This window comes from Rhinoraja longicauda, chromosome 23, assembly GCF_053455715.1.
Source record: "Rhinoraja longicauda isolate Sanriku21f chromosome 23, sRhiLon1.1, whole genome shotgun sequence".
NCBI lineage: Eukaryota > Metazoa > Chordata > Chondrichthyes > Rajiformes > Arhynchobatidae > Rhinoraja > Rhinoraja longicauda.
In genome coordinates this window covers 11,659,449-11,678,716 of record NC_135975.1, presented here as the reverse complement: position 1 = coordinate 11,678,716, position 19,268 = coordinate 11,659,449, and the positions used below count along the sequence as shown (strand labels likewise).

At 43.7% G+C, this 19,268-nt stretch overlaps 1 protein-coding gene across 1 annotated transcript in view; it reads left to right on the top strand.

Moving 5' to 3' along the window:
- The window catches only part of hcls1 (hematopoietic cell-specific Lyn substrate 1), a 47,209-nt gene that overhangs the window by 14,740 nt on the left and 13,201 nt on the right, over window positions 1-19,268 (top strand). Inside the window, exons 4-9 of the mRNA XM_078419613.1 lie at window positions 8,245-8,374; window positions 9,509-9,619; window positions 10,753-10,807; window positions 11,497-11,607; window positions 12,014-12,124; window positions 18,302-18,412. Coding sequence (XP_078275739.1) covers window positions 8,245-8,374; window positions 9,509-9,619; window positions 10,753-10,807; window positions 11,497-11,607; window positions 12,014-12,124; window positions 18,302-18,412 — 629 coding nt within the window. The remainder of the gene's footprint in view (window positions 1-8,244; window positions 8,375-9,508; window positions 9,620-10,752; window positions 10,808-11,496; window positions 11,608-12,013; window positions 12,125-18,301; window positions 18,413-19,268) is intronic.

Here is a 19,268-nt window from a genome sequence, read left to right as displayed (position 1 = left end):
CTCGAAGCACTTTGTGATGACCGGTGTGAGTGCTACCGGACGGTAGTCGTTAAGACCGCTGATGACAGGCTTTTTCGGCAGTGGGATGATTATGGCGGACTTCAGGCAGGGAGGGATGGTGGATTTTAAAAGGGACAGGTTGAAGATTTTTGTGAAGACCTCAGATAATTGGTCTGCACATTCCCTCAGCACTCTGCCCGTCACACCATCGGGGCCTGCAGCTTTCCTGGGATTCACTGCTCTGAGCACTCGCTTAACGTCATACTCCTGCACAGTGCTGCAACCGCAAAAGCACGGTCCCTCTGAGCTTAAGCCTAGACCGCGGGATAGTCAGTAGCCCCAAGTCGGCCGGCCTCAGGGACCTGGAGATAGAGTGGTGGGTTAGAAGATTTTTGATATGGGGGGGGGGGGGCAAGTCCATTCAGGGCTTTGTATGCAAATAGGAGGAGCTTGAAGTTGATTCTGTATCGTACTGGGAGCCGGTGGAGAGAGGCCAGAATCGGGGTGATGTGGTCCCTTTTACGGGTACCCATCAGGAGTCTCGCTGCGGCGTTTTGGACCAATTGCAGGCGGGACAGGGATGATTGGCTGATCCCAGTGTATAGGGAGTTGCAGTAGTTTAGGCGGGAGGAAATGAAAGCGTGAATGATTTTTTCAACGTCGTCAAATTGGAGGAATGGTTTGATTTTAGCTATGGTACGAAGCTGGAAGAAACTGGCTTTTACTTGCTTGTTGACTTGCTTGTCAAACTTTAATGCGGAGTCAAATATCACGCCAAAGTTTTTGACATGCGGTTTGACTAGGGAGGATAGGCTTCCAAGACTGCCTGTTATCGTTTTGATGGAGTCAGGGGCGCCGAATAGGATGACTTCAGACTTGCTCTCGTTTAGTTGAAGGAAGTTCTGTGCCATCCAACATTTTATGTCCTCAAGGCAGTGCATGAGGCTGATTAAATTTGACTGGTTGTTGGGTTTCAGGGGGAGATAAAGCTGAGTGTCATCCGCATAGCAGTGGAAAGAAATGCCGTGCCTTTGAATGATTTGGCCGAGGGGGAGCATGTACAGCTGGAAGAGAATGGGGCCTAGGATGGAGCCTTGTGGAATCCTGCAGGAGAGGCTAGCTGGGGAAGAGGAAAAATTGCCTATGTTGATGGAGAAACTCCTATTTTTGAGGTAGGAAACGAACCAGCTCAGGGCAGTGCCATCAACGCCAACCCCGTAGGATGGTGTGGTCCACTGTATCGAACGCTGCGTTGAGGTCAAGAAGGAGCAAGAAGGTTGTTATTGTAGCCATGTTAATGAAGGTTGTTTTTGCAGCCAGTGTCTGTGATCTGTAGGGTCTCGGGGTCAACTAAGTAAAAAAGGTTGTGGGTGAGGAAGGAGTTGCGACAGGTTACTGCAATTTCCCACTACACTCCCACTCCAGCTACAGAGCGCTGGTAAGTGGACATCAGGTCCAATGGCAGGGACATTAATCAACCCAACTGCTCGACTGGAAAATGTTGAGCTTCTCGGGTATTGTTGGAAAGTAAGTCCAATAAATATTTATCTTTAAGAGGATTTACTTTATAGAAACTTGAGGACTGTCCAGTCCAAAGCAGAATTAATGAAGTGATACTCCAGCAGATAGATTGTAAATGATTCAGACACCGGGCTCTGATCAGTCCGGCATATTCTGCAGCTGTCACACTTTCAAAGTTTCCGTTTTTAGCTTGCTTATGTGGTTTCCTGGCTGGGGGTGGGGAAAACGTCATCTCCTCCGAATCACCAATCAAGGAGGCAGTGAGCAGTTCTTGCGTATCGCCAAATTAGGACATCGGTACAAAGCGCGTTGCATCTCACGTAGAAAGGACGCTTTCAGGCTCTCCAATTAGATCGAGATGTTACACTGTGTTACCTTTATTAATCAAAACATTGTCATTGAAATGCAAAAATGCAGTCACTTTATGCCCAAAATCCCAACAAAATCTAATTATGCCCATGTCCCATTACTGGCAGCTGATGGTGAACCCTGGCAAGCAGTGGAGGCTAGGCAGGGCAAAGTCACACCATCATTGGGAAGAATGATTGCAGCTGATACATAAAGCCGAGGTATCATCTTCCTGATCATGTGGTCTAGGAGATGTTGTGGAGGAGATCATGTGTGCTTTAATCGTCCCGACCAATATTCCTCCCACAGTTAATCCTACTGGTCATTTGTTTCATAGTAGTGTGTGGGAATTGTCTGACCTACTTGCCTGTACTGCTCTAGGTCATGAATTATTCTGGGGGTTCTGAGGATGTGAAAGTTGCAATATAAATGCAAGGGTGTTGTAATTTGAAAATTGAAATGTTGGTTGGATCCGTTGATTCAGACCTGGAATCAATTGTCCAATTCTTGAAGCTCTGGTGAATCACTTTGCCATCCTGCAGTGGTCCATGGTTGGGGCAGGTGGCATAAACATAAGTAATGTTATGCTGTACTGTGCCAATGCATCAGCCATCTATGTAATGTATAGATAAACTCACAGGTCCATTGTAGAAAGAATGAAAACTGCTGCCTTTGGAACCTGTATGGTGCCCATGTAACTGGTTTCATACTGTGCTGCATGGGGTTTTGCATTGCTGTTACTGGACATTCTGGGATAGGAGTGGTGCCAGGGTACATCAATGATGCTGGGGGCCTCAGGGTACTGGCCTGATAGGATGCTAGTTTCTGTATTGCTGGGGATTTTGGGGACATCAGTGTTTTGGGGTTTCCGTGATGCCAGATTCTGATGTGTCCATTTTTTGGCTGTGCTCAGATTTGTGGGCTGCCAATTTGTGGGGATTCTGAGCTTCTTGTGGGAATGAGAATTCAGCCATTCTGAGCTTCTGAGAGTCGAGGGGTTGTAGAAAATTGGTTTTGGGGCTTTCGGGATTCATGTGGTACTGGGACTTGTGTTGCAAGGGGTCCCTGGGCACCAGTTGCTGTGGGTCTGGGATTGGCGAGGTGTGGGGTTGGATGTTCCTGGAACACATGTTCCTGTGGTGTTGGGGTTGGTGAGGTGTGGGGTTGGATGTTCCTGGGACACATGTTCCTGTGATATTGGGGTTGGTGAGGTGTGGGGTAGCTGGTCCCTGGAATACCGGTTCGTGTGGTATTGGGGTTGGTGAGGTGTGGGGTCCATGGGATGCCAATTCCTGTGCTACTGGGGTTGGGTGGGGGCAGTTCACCAGGATCTGGCGTTTGTCTTCATGGTGTTCTTTCCAGTGTTTGGATTTCAGTGATGGTGAAATTTTACATTTTAACATTATTGAGGATGTCTCATACATTATTTCCACATTCTACCACTCTTTCAGGGAAGAAAGGTTCCCCAGTTCCTCTCTACTTCCTCTTCCAATACCTGAAGTTTGTGTCAGGTGGTGCTTGACCACCTCAACTAAGGGATTATAAATCTTAGTTACTCTTTCCAAGCACTTTGTAATTTTAAATACCTCGGCTAAATCTCCCCTCTGCCTCCTGTGTCCAAAGTAAACAATCCAGCTGAATCAATCTTTCTTCATACCTGTTCAGTACTGCCTTCAACCACTGAAGGTCACCTCACCTACTGTCTCCTTTCTCTGTTCATTTATTTATTTACTTATTTATCTATTTATTAATTTCCCTATGTTCTCAAAATCTCTGTAAAGCGTCTTTGAGTATATGAAAAGCGCTATATAAATAAAATGTATTATTATTATTATTATTATTATTATAATGAACATTTTCCAATCAGTGTCAATCTCTTTTGTCTCCTCTCCAGTTTGGTCACTGGTGACTGGTATTCACACTGACCTTGGCAACATTCTCTATCATTCTAAATTAATCCCTCTGCTCTAATTTTCAAGGCTTGTGTAATAAAGCAGAGCATCAAATATTGTTTTTTAAGCCACCTTAAGAGTCCTGCTATCTTTAAGGAGGTCATAAGTCATAAGTAATAGGAACAGAATTAGGCCATTAGACCCATCAAGTCAACTCTGCCATTCAATCATGGCTGATCTATCCCTCCCTCCTAACCCCATTCTCTTGCCTTCTCCCCACAACCCCTGACACCCATACGAATCAAGTATCTATCTATCTCTTAAACATATCCATTGATTTGGCCTCCACAGCCTTCTGTGGTAAAGAATTCCGCAGATTCACCACCCTCTGACCAAAGAAATTCCTTCTCATCTCCTTCCTAAAGGAACGTCCTTTAATTCTGAGGCTCTGATTTCTAGTCCTAAACTTTCCACCAGTAGAAACATCCTCTCCTCATCCATTCTATCAAAGCCTTTCACTATTCGGTAAGTTTCATTCTTCTAAGCTCCAGAAAGTATAGGCCGAGTGCCATCAAATCATAAGTTAACCCACTCATTCCTGGGATCACTCTTGTAAACCTCCTCTGGATCCTCTCCAGGGCTACACATCCTTCCTCAGATATGATGCCCAAAATCGCTCACAATACTCCAAATGCGGCCTGTCAAGCGCCTTACAGAGCTTCAGCATTACATCCCTGTTTTTGTATTTTAGCCTTCTTTAAATAAATGCTAGCATCACGTTTGCCTTTTCTTACTACTGATTCGACTTGCAGATTAACTTTTTGGGAATCCTACACCAGCACTCCCAAGTCCCTTTGCACCTCTGATTTCTGGATTCTCTCCCCATTTAGAAAATAGTCCACGCCTTTATTCCTACTAGCAAAATGCATGACTCCACATTTTGCTACACTATATTCCATCTGCACCTCTCTGCCCACTCTCCCAACCTGTCTAAGTCCTTCTGCAGAGTCCCTGCTTTCTCTGCACAACCTGCCCTTCCACCTAATTTCCTATCATCTGCAAACTTGATCACAAAGATTTCAATCCCCTCATCTAATTCATTAATATACAACGTGAAGAGTAGTGGCCCCAGCACCGACCCCTGTGGAACTCCGCTAGTCATTGGCAGCCAACCAGAAAAAGCCCACTTTATTGCCACTCTTTGTCTTCTGCCATCCAGTCAACCTGTTATCCATGCTGGTATCTGCCCTTTGATACTATGGGCTCTTATCTTTCTCAGCAGCCTCACATTGTGGCACCTTATCAAAGGCTTTCTGAAAATCTAGGTCAGCAATGTCCACTGACTCTCCTTTGTCTGTCCTACTATTTGCTTCTTCAAAGAATTCCAGCAGATTCATCAGGCAAGATCTCCCCTTCACAAAACCATGCTGACTTTGATCTATTTCATCATGAACTTCTAAGTACTTCGTAACTTCATCCTTTATAATAATGGACTCTAAAATCTTACCAACCACTGAAGACAAACTGACTGGCCTTTCGTTCCCACTATTCTGCATTGCTCCCCTCTCGTACAGCGGGGTTATATTGCTCTTTTATCCAATCATCTGGAACCACTCCTGACTCTAATGATTCTTGAAATATCATTATTAATGCCTTCATAATCTTTAAAGCCACCACTTTCAAAACCCTAGGGTGCAGTCCATCTGGTCCAGGTGACATCCACCTTCAGCCCTTTCATCTTCCCAAGTACCTTCTCCTTAGTAATAACCACTCCACTAATTTCCACCCCCCGACTCTCTTGAATTCCAGACACGTTGCTGATGTCTTCCTCTGTGAAGACTGATGCAAAAAAGTTATTCAACTCCTCTGGCATTTCTTTATTCCCCATTATCACTTCTCCTGCATTATTTTCCCGTGGTCCAATGTCCACTCTTGCCTCTTTCTTACTCTTTATATATCTGATGAAACTCTTGCTATCCCCTTTTATATTATTAGCTAGCTTACCCTCGTATTTCATCTTTTCTCCCTGTATTGTCTTTTTAGTTACTTTCTGTTGTTCTTTAAAAGCTTCCCAATCCTCCGGCTTCCCACTACTCTTTGCAATGTTATATGCCTTCTCTTTTAGTTTTATACTGGTCCTTGACTTCCCTTGTCAGCCTCATTCTCCCCCTTGAATCTTTCTTCCTCTTTGGAATGAAAAAATCCTGCATCTTCCGAATTATTCTCAGAAATTCTTGCCATTGCTGTTCCATCGTCATTCCTGCTAGAGTCCCTTTCCAGTCAACCTTGGCCAGCTCCTCCCTCATGCCTCTGTAGTCCCCTTTGCTCAGTAGTACTACCGACACATCCGATTTCACATTCTCTCTCTGAAATTTAAGGTTAAATCTGATCATATTGTGGGCCCTACCTCCTTGTGGTTCCTTTACCTTGAGTTCCCTCATCAAATCTGGTTCACCACACAACGCTAAATCCACAATTGCCTTTTCCCTGATAGGCTCCACTACAAGTTGCTGTAAGAAACCATCTCGGAGGCACTTTACAAATTCCCTTTCTTGGGGTCCAATACCAGATTTTCCCAGTCCTCCTACATATTGAAATCTCCCATGACCACCATATCATTTGCCTTTCCGACATGCCGATTGTATTTTCTGATGTAACTTGTACCCTATATCCTAGCCACTGTTTGGGGGCCTGTAAATAACTCCCTTTAGGGATTTTTTACCATTACAATTTCTCAGCTCTACCCACAATGACTCTACATCTTCTGATCCTATGTCACCCCTTGCTAAGGACTGAATTTCATTCCTTACCAACAGAGCTACCCCACCCCCTCTGCCCTCCTGTCTGTCTTTCCAAAAGAACATGTAACCGTGAATATTCATCTCCCAGTTCTGATCCTCTTACAACTGAAAGGTGCATGCCAAAATCCTCCTGCCCCTCCATAATTCCCTGTCTCCTCTCATTTTTTAACATGTTCCTTTATTTTCTGGCATCTCCCCAAACCTCACATTTCTCTGGATTAGATTTTGTTTGCCTTCTGTGATTGGTCTGATTAGATTTGTGGTTAGTATGTTGATGGTGGGGATTTGGCAATGAGAATGTTGCTGAACATCAAGGTTAGATTCTCTCTTATTTGTGATGGTTATTGTTTGACATTTATTTGGCATAAATACGATGTGTCATTGTGCCAGAATGCTGTCCATGACCTGCTGCATGCGACACAGACTGTTCTCTTACTTGAAGGCTTGATAATGTGATTGAACATTGTGTAAACATCAGTGAATAACCTAACGTCTGGCCTTAACATGGAAGGATATTCATTGATGATGTAGGTGGATGAAAGCAGTTTAGTGCTGCTTTGATGAACTCCTGCAATGATGTCCTGGGGCTGTTTCATGATCGCACAATTGCTTCCTTGTAACCAGGGGCAATCACTATTATCACACGCTCTTTTGTCCATGTTTGGACTATGGCTGTAATGTTTTTAAAGTCGTGGTCTGGGTTCAGCATCAGGAAAAAGGTTATTAGTGGGTATATTCACTTACTGGCACTGTTAATCTCACTACCCACTACTTTGCGTTGACCGAATATTTCCCTGGGTGAATGTTGGTCCAATCTACCTAAATAGCTTAGTGCCATGCAGATCAAAGTAATCCACTTCATTAATACTATGGCATTATTGAATGTATTGACACTGAGAATGTCTGAAGAGTTTTTGCACAATTTTCATTTTGTATATATACTTTATTCAGAATAAAAAATATATACAAAATGAAAATTGTGCAAAAACTCTTCAGACATTCTCAGTGTCAATACATTGGAATAAACTGGATTTACTTCCAGTTTACTAATAGCTGTATTAAAAATAATAATTTTAAGTGCTTAAGTGGATTTTTGTGAAAAGTGTGTGGGCATTCTTGGAAAATGTAAGGGAGATGCATATCTGGTTTCTGGGTTGCATATCTGGGTTGGGAGCCCACATTAAAAGTAATGGCTGATGGCCATAAACATCGCAAAAATTCCCACGCTTACCTGACCGTCACACTGTTGCCTCCAATCTACCTGTCAAATGTCCTGACGGTAAATAAATTGGTTAAACACACGCATTTTATGGTATTTTGAAATGACTTTACTTATTTTAATATTATGTGCTTCTAAAAGCATCTAAGAGAACCTATCAAACCTGGGGACAGCATGCAACAGCGCCCGCATTAAGCAACGATACCTGGCGACAAGCCAGCTGTGGCCGAGAAATTTCAAACCGGATGATTTCTGAGCGATGCGCTGAGATCCACTACGATTCTTGGAAGACTCCTCACGATCATGCCCGCGACACCATGGCGAACCGTCGGCGACAGCCTAGTCACTGGCAGTCGCCTTAAAATTACCTAAGTGGGACAGGCCCTTTACAATGGTTATGTCTCTTGCCAAAACATTAACCACTGCTCCAGTCCATAATAATGAGAATTCATGTTTCTCACAGTGTGCACGAGCTGAGGCAGAATGTCTCAAAAGATCACGACTCCTTGAAGAAGAAGGAAATGGAGGAGGGATCAAAAGCATCATATGGTTATGGTGGCAAGTTTGGGGTCCAGAAGGATCGTATGGACAAGGTAATTGTTATTCCAGATTTCTAATTTCTCAACTTGGTTTGTAATCTTTTTTCGCAGAAATATAGCGGATGAAATAACTGTACACTCCACACCCTGCTCATCCAGAAGCCCCTGGTGTGTGGCACAGCTCATCCGAGATGAGAAATAGAGCAAGCCACTACTGGGAAAAGGTGCTTGCTAGAATAAGACAGGCAACCTTGTTGGAAAAGATCAGAAGAGGAGTTGGGATAGAGAGCAAGACTGTTCTCGAGCTGGAGCTAGATTAGGTGCTAGAATAGGAGCAGAAACATGCTGGATCGTTGGAGGAAACCATCCAAACCAGGAGTTTGCTGGAACAAGAGTACGCCAGGCCAACCTGGACACGTGTTGGGACACGCAACATACCCTCACTTCCTGCAACCAAATATAGGGCAAGGGGCAGTGAGCAGCAGGGGGGTGCGGGGATTCTGAGTGAACGGGGCGCCAGGGTTATGGGCATGGGGACTGTTGGGGAGGGGGTGCAGGGGTTGTGCGTGTGGGGGTTGTTGGGGAGGGAGTGCGGGGATTGTGGGTGTGGGTTATTGGGGAGGGGTAGTGGGTGTGGGGGTTGTTGGGGAGGGGGTGCAGGGGAATGGGTGTTGGGGTTGTTGGGGAGGGGATTGTGGTTATTGGGGAGGACGTGCCATGTGTGTGGGTGTGGGGGTTGCTGAGAGAGGGTGTGGGGGTTGTGAGTTTGGGGCTGTTGGGGAGGGGGTTGAGGGTTGTGGGTGTGTGGGTTGTCAAGGAGAGGGTGTGATGGATGTTGGGATTGTGGTGAGTGGGAGGCCGGGATTGTAGACGAGCGGGGTGCCAGGATTGTGAATGCTGGAGCTGCAGGCAAGCAGGGTGCAGGGGTTGTGGGTGCCTGTAGTGTGGGGGTTGGCAGTGAGCAATGACCTGGCATTGATGAGGGATGGCGTCATCAGAAGTTGACGGGTGAACCAGGACCGGTGGAGTGGTTTGTCTCCTTGTTCCCAAAATTCACGATTTCACGGAGGTAACGGCAACAGATCTTTCCCACCGACTGGTTCATCCAGCGCCTGTGGAATGCTATCACTCTGTACTGCCGGACTTGGTGAGCACACTGTTCTAATCTCTGGTACATCTCTCTCCCAGTCTGCTTTAGGAAATGATTACGTGGCTGATGTGGCAAAGCATTCATCACAGACAGATGCGGCCAAAGGATTTGGAGGGAAGTATGGAGTTCAGACAGATCGGACAGACAAGGTCAGAGATGAGATTGGAGATGTCCTTATTTGTGGTCTGCTGGGGTTAGCTCAAATATGATATGAAAATAATGGTGTTGGATGAGGTAGTAACCTCTAATCAGTCGGATCGGCTTCGACCCAATCCAGAGTTGGGGTCTGCAGTCTTGGCATTGTTGAAATGGATCAATCGTCAGATTGGGTTATCTCGCTCCAGTATTTGAAGATTTCAGCCATTAGTCTGAGCGATTAAGGCTGGTGGAGATGAGAAATGGAAGACTAGTCAGCTCTGGGTTTGGTGTGAATGTTGACTGGTGATGGATTTTTGGGAGGCTTTATTCTGTTCCAAATCCATCCTCTAACTCTCCAGGAAGTGTTTGCTCGGACATTGTGGAGAAAGATTTACTCTACCTAAGTTTCCAACTTATTTTCAGTCAAGTATCCTCCAATCAATCGGCTGGTGCTAACCTAATCCTGAGGGTGTTTGACAGTACAGTGTAAAAGATGATCTACTGTGAATCTAATCATTGCTACATCTGCCCATGTCTTTAATGGGATATTTTGAGAGAGCTTTAATCTATAGGGGGGGAGGGGCGAGGGGGAGGAGACGGGAGGGTAGGGGGAGGAGGGAGGGAGGGGGTGAGGGGGGAGGGGGATGAGGGGAGGGAGGAGGAGAGGGTGCTAAACCAATGCAGGAGAGGTTTGGACCCAATGGGTCCACTTGGTCTCGTATGCCATTAAAAAGCTCTTGTCAATAGGTAGTTATCGCATTCATGGCTGGATCAGTGAGAGTAACAAATAAGGAAACCTGTTCTGTTATATCTCTCTGATACATTGGTTCGGCTTGCGGATTGATTGCATGTTTGATTGGCATTGTAGGGGACGTAGTCTGTATCTAATCCTCACTGTCCCTGCTCTGATATTGTTTGATGGAAAATCTAAGAATATAATCATGAGTAACAATAGTAACTATGGAAGATTTGCAAGGCAGTGATGTTATAGAGAGAAGGTGAGCATGTCAAGATGAAGGAGGGGTACTGAATGTGGAGAGTTATGGAGTCAATAGCACATTAACTTTCCTAAATGTTTGCTCATTTTAGGTTGACTTGAAACTGGATTTACCTGATAACTAAATTCTCTCACCTTTTCTTGCAGTCAGCTATGGGGTATAGATACAAAGGAGAAGTGGACAAGCACGCTTCACAAAAAGGTGAACCATAGCTTCTCTTCCGCTTAAAGGGGGAAGGAAAGAGCCTGGAAAGGGTCAACAAATTCCAGATAGGATTGGATTAATGTCAGCCACATTTTTATGTCACATGATCTTCTCTGTATTTACCTCAGGAGTAAATGACACTTTCTGTATTATCTAAGGATATGGCTACTCTCTCTGTTTACCTGATGGGGTGTGAACTCTATATAATCAGACATGAGTATTTTACTGTATATATACTGAGGTGTATGTGATGCATCCTTCATTTATCCAGTGGTGTGACATTTCTGCATTTATCCAGTGACGTGGGTAAATTCAGAGTGTGATACCCTCTATATTTACCTGGAATTGTAATGCTCTGAATTTATTTGGTGAAGTGATATTCTGTATTTATCCAGGAATGTGATACTCTTTGCATTTGCCATTAGCATGTGATATCTTTATTTGCCCAGCACATGTGACATTTACCAGTAATGGTGGTTGATACTCATGTGTAGGAAGGAACTGCAGATGCTGGTTTAAACCGAAGATAGAAGAAGGGTCTCGACCCAAAACGTCACCCATTCCTTCTCTCCAGAGATGCTGCCTGTCCCACTGTGTTACTCCAGCATTTTGTGCCTATCTTCGAGTCCGAGGAAGGTACTTGCTGTATTTGTCCAAATGATATCATGTAATATGTTATCTTATAGATTATGCCAAAGGATTTGGTGGCAAGTATGGAGTAGAAAAAGAGAAGGTGGATAAATCTGCTTTGGGATATGACTACAAGGGAGTGACGGAGAAACACGAGTCACAAAAAGGTATGTTTAATGTACAAGGTTGGGATACTTCCTGTATTTATTTGGCTGTGTAATATTCCATATTTAGCAAGAGATGTAATATAACTGGTATTTAACCAAGAAAGTCTGAGGAAGGGTTTGATTCTCTCTGTATTGAGCGTTTGAAACTCTGTATTTGCCTGGGGCTTGATACCATCTTTATTTTCGAGGTGTTGTGGTACTTGCTGTATTTATGGCTCTCCTCCCTCCCTCCTCCCCAAATCTTTGCACATCCCCAATCCTTTCCACTCGTTACTTTAATTTTACGTTTCATGTCTCTTGTGTTTAATGACTGTTGGCAGATCAATTTCCCTCCTGGGATCAATAAAGTTCTATCGTGTCATATTGTATTTGCCCTAACGATATCCTGCAATATGTTATCTTTTAGATTATGCCAAAGGATTTGGTGGCAAGTATGGAGTAGAAAAAGAGAAGGTGGATAAATCTGCTTTGGGATACGACTACAAGGCAGTGACGGAGAAACACGAGTCACAAAAAGGTATGTTTAATGTGCAACTCTCTGCCCTCTCACGCAGAATGGTTTATCCTGAGAATGCATGAGCAGGAGTGGGTCATTCATCCCCATGCCTGCTCCATAGGAACTTGAGTAGGCTCATCATTGTTAAGATCTTTCACGACTGATCTTAATCTTAACATTTTTTCTCTGAACTGATTCTGGTAATAGCAAAGAAAATCTGTCCATTTCAGTTTTGAAACTTTGAAGACTTCAACATATTTGGGGGTTGAGAGATTGCTAGATTCCCACTGCCCTTTGTGTGAAGAAATGTTTCCCAACATTCCCCCTCAGAGGCATTTTTGTGCTTTTTCCCACTTGATCTCCATTCACCCATCAGAGGAAATGTTTTTCTCAATCTACTTTATCAAATTCTTTAAGGACTTTAAACACATCAGTTGTATCATTACTTCATCTATACCTGAGGGAATAAACCTTGAGTTTATGCAGTGTAACCTCATAACTTAACCACTCAACCGTGAGTTCTGAGAACCGTGAATCATTCTGGTGAGTTTATGCAGTGTCCTAAAGCTAGTGTATCATTTGCTGGGCTATAGTTCTTGGAGCTGAATCCAATACCACAGCTTGGTTCCAACCAAACTCTCTGCAAAATTGATATAACTTACGCTTTTTTAGATCTTAACATTCAACGTAAAGGCCATTAGTCCACTAGCTCTTTTTAATGATTTGTATACCAATGCACTAACTTTTGTGTACATACATCATTATTTTATTTTGCTTCTTCATGTCTTTCAGTTCCTCACCATTTAGAAGCCAAATTGATACATTTTCCCGAGATCCACAGTGAATGGCCTCACATTTCCCAATTTAAACCAGATCTGCCACAGGTTTTTTCCCGCATCCAATCTATCAATTCCTCTTTTCAAATTTCTGCTCGCATCTACACTATTTACCTGCCATTTAACTTTGTGTTGGCAGGAAACTTGGATATATTACACTCTTGTGTTTTATCATAGTCTTTCCTAATATAATGAAAAGTTACATATCCCAAAGTGCCACATATTCCGAGAGACATCAGTCACACACTGTCGATTTGAACACACAATCATTAACCTACTCGCTGTTTACTACTCCCCGTAAAGAAATTCCTTATCCTAGCCAATAGAATAGCTTCCAGTTCCATTATTGCTAAAAGTCTCTGACTTGGAACCTTGTTAAACACGCCCTGGTATTCCATGTGAACAGCATCCATTGTTACTCAAAATCAAGAAACTTCATGCCTAAAAAAAACAGAAAATGCTGGAGGCACTCAGCAGATCAGGCAGCATCTGAAGAAATACAGAATTAATGTTTCAGGTTGATGATTTTGTTCAGTTACTACTTTTTCACTGCATTAGATACCTCTAAAAGATTCAACAGAATTCATTTATCCTTTCCAAGTCCTTTGTGATCAGTTCAATTTGTCTTACTGCTTACCTTACCATTAATAAGTCTCTAGTAACTTCCTTTCAACTGACATTAGACGAATATTCATGTCATTGACGAATTAATGTTTCTTACTCATTACATGTTGGAGTGACAATGGCAGCTTTCCATTATAAAAGTCCCTAAATCAATGGTATCCGAAGGTTATGAATAGTGCAGCAACTATTTCCTCACTCAACCATACCCCAACTCTTTCTTCGCTATATTTCTCTGGTAACAAATGGCATCTGAAACATGATGACTCTTATGTACTGACTCAGTGTGGTATACTGTCTTATATTCTTGTACTTGATATGATTGTGCCTAATGTATAGTAGGATTATCACTATGTACAAAAATGAATTTCACAGTACTTGGGGACACGTGACAATAACGCGCCATTGAACCATTAACGACAACAATGGGGCTGTCTTCTGCACACATGTAGAACTCATTGACTTCATCAACTTTATGACTAACTTCCACACTGCCGTCAAATTCACTTGGATTATCTGATGCCTTTCTTCTCTTTTTTGATCTCTGTCTCAGGCAACAGAAAACCGACTGATGTCTAGAACAAAGGCACTGACTCTCACAACTACCTTGACCACCCCTGCCTCTTGCAAGGATTCCCTCCATTACTCTCAATTTCTCCATCTCTATCCCATCTGCTCCGAGATGAGGCATTCCACTTTTGGACATCGGAGATGTCTTCTTTCTTCAGTACACATGGCTTTCCCTCTGTCGTTGTAGATGGAGCCCTCACTCATGCTTCCTCTGCGTCCCAGTTCTGTTCTCATTCCCTCTCTTCCCAGACGGAACAGAGTGCCGGTCCTCTAGTCCTCCCCTTTCAACCCACCAGCCTCTACATCCAACACGTCATTCTCTGACATTTCCGTCTCCTTCAACATGATCTCACCATCAGTCACGTCTTCCCGTACCCATCCTTTTCCGCTTTCCGTTAATTTCCTCAATGTCCCCATCACCACTACTTAATGTACTGAATTTAGTTAGTTCCTTCCTTTAATTTTTGGTTTCCATCATAATTTTTCTGATCCTCATCCTCTCCTGTGAAGTCAGATACAAAGTGGAGGTCCTAAGAGACTGAATTTATTTTCTTTTAAGTGCAATTTCACCTATCTATCTAAAAAAGGTCTACATTAATCTTGACCAACATTTTTAGTGAATGTGCTCATTATAGCCTTTGGGGTGCACAATATCACCCAGAAGCCTTTTCTTGATTCCATTTTGGCAACTCGTTCTCTCTTTGTATCCCTTTCATGTTGCTGACATCTCTCAACATGTATGATCAAGCTCTACATTCGCACAAAGGAAGAACAGTGGTGCTTGACAACACAGAGAGATAGAAAGCCATCAGAGATCAGAGTTGTTTAATTATTCAAGCAGAGTTCTTATTCTTTAGGCTTATATTCTCTCAAGTACTACATTTTCCTAAATGTGTTTGTTACAACCTTTAATATTATCCTTGATATGTTTCGTGCTTTTAAATTGTAGTATAATTAGTTGATGATTAAAAGGCACAAAAATGATGTAATTGGCAAATCAGGTAGAGGAGGAATGAGGAGAAATATCTTCATACCAAATGTTTTAATGACTTGGTATGAACTATCGGATAGATTGTTGAATCAGTTCCCAATGGAGAAATATTGTAACTTAGATGGTAATGACTGGTAAAATCATGGGGAAAAGGTTGGGATGTGGATACAGCTCTATTAGAGTTTGAATTTCAGCAGTAATTGACTGAACAGCTTATTTGCTGTGTAAGACACCCTCGGGCATAAATACTTCTCTATCCAGCAAGGGTAAAGTTTAGGCTGTTATATTTGTCTATGGGGGAGTTGGGATGGTAATCACTCACTTTCTCCAGGATGTCCTTTATCTATTCACCTGTGTGTGTGATCTTCATTTATTGGGGTGGAATCAGGAGATAAAATTGGCGTGTCAAAAATGTAATGCTACGGTGGTTATGGGAGATTTCAACATGCAGGTAGACTGGGAAAATCAGGTTGGAAATGGACCCCAGGAAAGAGAGTTTGTAGAGTGCCTTCGAGATGGATTCTTAGAACAGCTTGTACTGGAGCCTACCTGGGAGAAGGCAATTCTGGATTTAGTGTTGTGTAATGATCCTGATCTGATAAGGGGACTAGAGGTAAAAGAGCCATTAGGAGGCAGTGATCACAACATGATAAGTTTTACTCTGCAAATGGAAAGGCAGAATGGAAAATCGGAAGTGTCGGTATTACAGTATAGCAAAGGGGATTACAGAGGCATGAGGCAGGAGCTGGCCAAAATTGACTGGAAGGAGGCCCTAGCAGGGAAGACGGTAGAACAGCAATGGCAGGTATTCCTGGGAATAATGCAGAGGTTGCAGGATCAATTTATTCCAAAGAGGTGGAAAGACTCTAAGGGGAGTAAGAGACACCTGTGGCTGACAAGGGAAGTCAGGGACAGCATAAAAATTAAGGAGAGGAAGTATAACATAGCAAAGAAGAGTGGGAAGACAGAGGATTGGGACTCTTAAAGAGCAACAAAAGTTAACTAAAAAGGCAATACGGGGAGAAAAGATGAGGTACGAGGGTAAACTAGCCAATAATATAAAGGAGAATAGCAAAAGTTTTTTTAGGTACGTGAAGAGGAAAAAAATAGTCAAGGCAAATGTGGGTCCCTTGAAGACAGAAGCAGGGGAATTTATTATGGGGAACAAAGAAATGGCAGACGAGTTAAACCGTTACTTTGGATCTGTCTTCACTGAGGAAGATACACACAATCTCCCAAATGTTCTAGGGGCCGGAGAACCTAGGGTGATGGAGGAACTGAAGGAAATCCACATTAGGCAGGAAATGGTTTTGGGTAGACTGATGGGACTGAAGGCTGATAAATCCCCAGTGCCTGATGGTCTGCATCCCAGAGTACTTAAGGAGGTGGCTCTAGAAATAGTGGAAGCATTGGAGATCATTTTTCAATGTTCTATAGATTCAGGATCAGTTCCTGTGGATTGGAGGATAGCAAATGTTATCCCACTTTTTAAGAAAGGAGGGAGAGAGAAAACGGGTAATTATAGACCAGTTAGTCCGACATCAGTGGTGGGGAAGATGCTGGAGTCAATTATAAAAGACGAAATTGCTGAGCATTTGGATAGCAGTAACGGGATCATTCCGAGTCAGCATGGATTTACGAAGGGGAAATCATGCTTGACAAATCTACTGGAATTTTTTGAGGATGTAACTAGGAAAATTGACAAGGGAGAGTCAGTGGATGTGGTGTACCTCAACTTTCAGAAAGCCTTCGACAAGGTCCCACATAGGAGATTAGTGGGCAAAATTAGGGCACATGGTATTGGGGGTAGGGTACTGACATGGATAGAAAATTGGTTGACAGACAGAAAGCAAAGAGTGGGGATAAATGGGTCCCTTTCGGAATGGCAGGCAGTGACCAGTGGGGTACCGCAAGGTTCGGTGCTGGGACCCCAGCTATTTACGATATACATTAATGACTTAGACGAAGGGATTAAAAGTACCATTAGCAAATTTGCAGATGATACTAAGTTGGGGGGTAGTGTGAATTGTGAGGAAGATGCAATAAGGCTGCAGGGTGACTTGGACAGGTTGTGTGAGTGGGCGGATACATGGCAGATGCAGTTTAATGTAGATAAGTGTGAGGTTATTCACTTTGGAAGTAAGAATAGAAAGGCAGATTATTATCTGAATGGTGTCAAGTTAGGAGGAGGGGGAGTTCAACGAGATCTGGGTGTCCTAGTGCATCAGTCAATGAAAGGAAGCATGCAGGTACAGCAGGCAGTGAAGAAAGCCAATGGAATGTTGGCCTTCGTAACAAAAGGAGTTGAGTATAGGAGCAAAGAGGTCCTTCTACAGTTGTACCGGGCCCTGGTGAGACCGCACCTGGAGTACTGTGTGCAGTTTTGGTCTCCAAATTTGAGGAAGGATATTCTTGCTATGGAGGGCGTGCAGCGTAGGTTCACTAGGTTAATTCCCGGAATGGCGGGACTGTCGTATGTTGAAAGGCTGGAGCGATTGGGCTTGTATACACTGGAATTTAGAAGGATGAGGGGGGATCTTATTGAAACATATAAGATAATTAGGGGATTGGACACATTAGAGGCAGATAACATGTTCCCAATGTTGGGGGAGTCCAGAACAAGGGGCCACAGTTTAAGAATAAGGGGTAGGCCATTTAGAACGGAGATGAGGAAGAACTTTTTCAGTCAGAGGGTGGTGAAGGTGTGGAATTCTCTGCCTCAGAAGGCAGTGGAGGCCAGTTCGTTGGATGCTTTCAAGAGAGAGCTGGATAGAGCTCTTAAGGATAGCGGAGTGAGGAGGTATGGGGAGAAGGCAGGAACGGGGTACTGATTGAGAGTGATCAGCCATGATCGCATTGAATGGCGGTGCTGGCTCGAAGGGCTGAATGGCCTACTCCTGCACCTATTGTCTATTGTCTATTGTCTATAATAGGAATACTCTGTATTTCCTCACAGGTTGTGATACTTCCTGCATTTCTTTGGCTGACTATATTTAGCAGGAGGTGTAATATAGCTGGAATCTAACCAGGAGAGTCTTAGGAAGAGTTCCGACTTGAAACATCACCTATTGCTTGTCTCCAGAGATACTGCCGGACCCACTGAATTACTCCAGCATTTGGTGTCTACCTTTGGCATTTAACCAAGTTTAAAATCTTGTGTAAACTGTTCTTCTCCCTTAGATTATGCCAAAGGATTTGGTGGCAAATATGGAGTAGAAAAAGACAAGGTGGATAAATCTGCCATGGGATACGACTACAAGGGAGAGACAGAGAAACATGAGTCACAGAAAGGTATGTTGGTTAAATACGCTCGCTGCCCACTTATACAGGATGGGGACTGCCATTCTCACATGAGATGATAGTTTGCAATCCAGCTCCCCTTCCACCTACTTGCAGGAGGCCATCTTACAATCTTAATAACCCCCCGCCACCCCACACCTATATGCATGAACCTTGCACTCCCATTCTTTCCACCACTATCCAACCTACTCAGGATAGCATCTTGCAATCCTACCCACGCCCCCACTGTACTCGCTCAGGATGGCAGCTTGCAATTCCACTGCCCACTTACCCCACTGCCACATTGACATCCTGACACCCACTGCCTCTCCCTCACACAGGATGGCATCTTGCAATCTTACTCCCCAGCCCTCTACCCACCTACATGGAATGGTGACTTGCTAAGCCACTCTCCTCACCTTCATACAAGATAGTTCTCATTCCCCCTACCGATACAGAAATATTCCCTTCTTTCCCCCTTCTCTTTTTGTGTTCCACCCAGGTGCACACCCATTTCTCCCACTATCCCCTTCCCCCCTCCTCCCTTTACCCTTCTTCCTGTCAGCTTCTACTATATCCCTTCCTCTGGCTTCGTATTTTACTCCTCTCCTTACTGTACACCCATTTGTTTCCTTTTCAATTTTAGTCTTTGTGCACCCATCTGCTAATCTAAACCCCTCTCACCTGTATCCACCTATCACTTGCCAGATTTTGTCCCACCCCCATCTCTTTTCCAGTTTTCTCTCCCTCACCACAATCAGTCTGAAGAAGGGTCCTGACCCGAAGCTTCATCTATCCGTATCCTCCAGAGATGCCTGCTGACCCACTGAAGTACTTTTTGTTTTTCTTTGTAAACTAGCATCTGCAG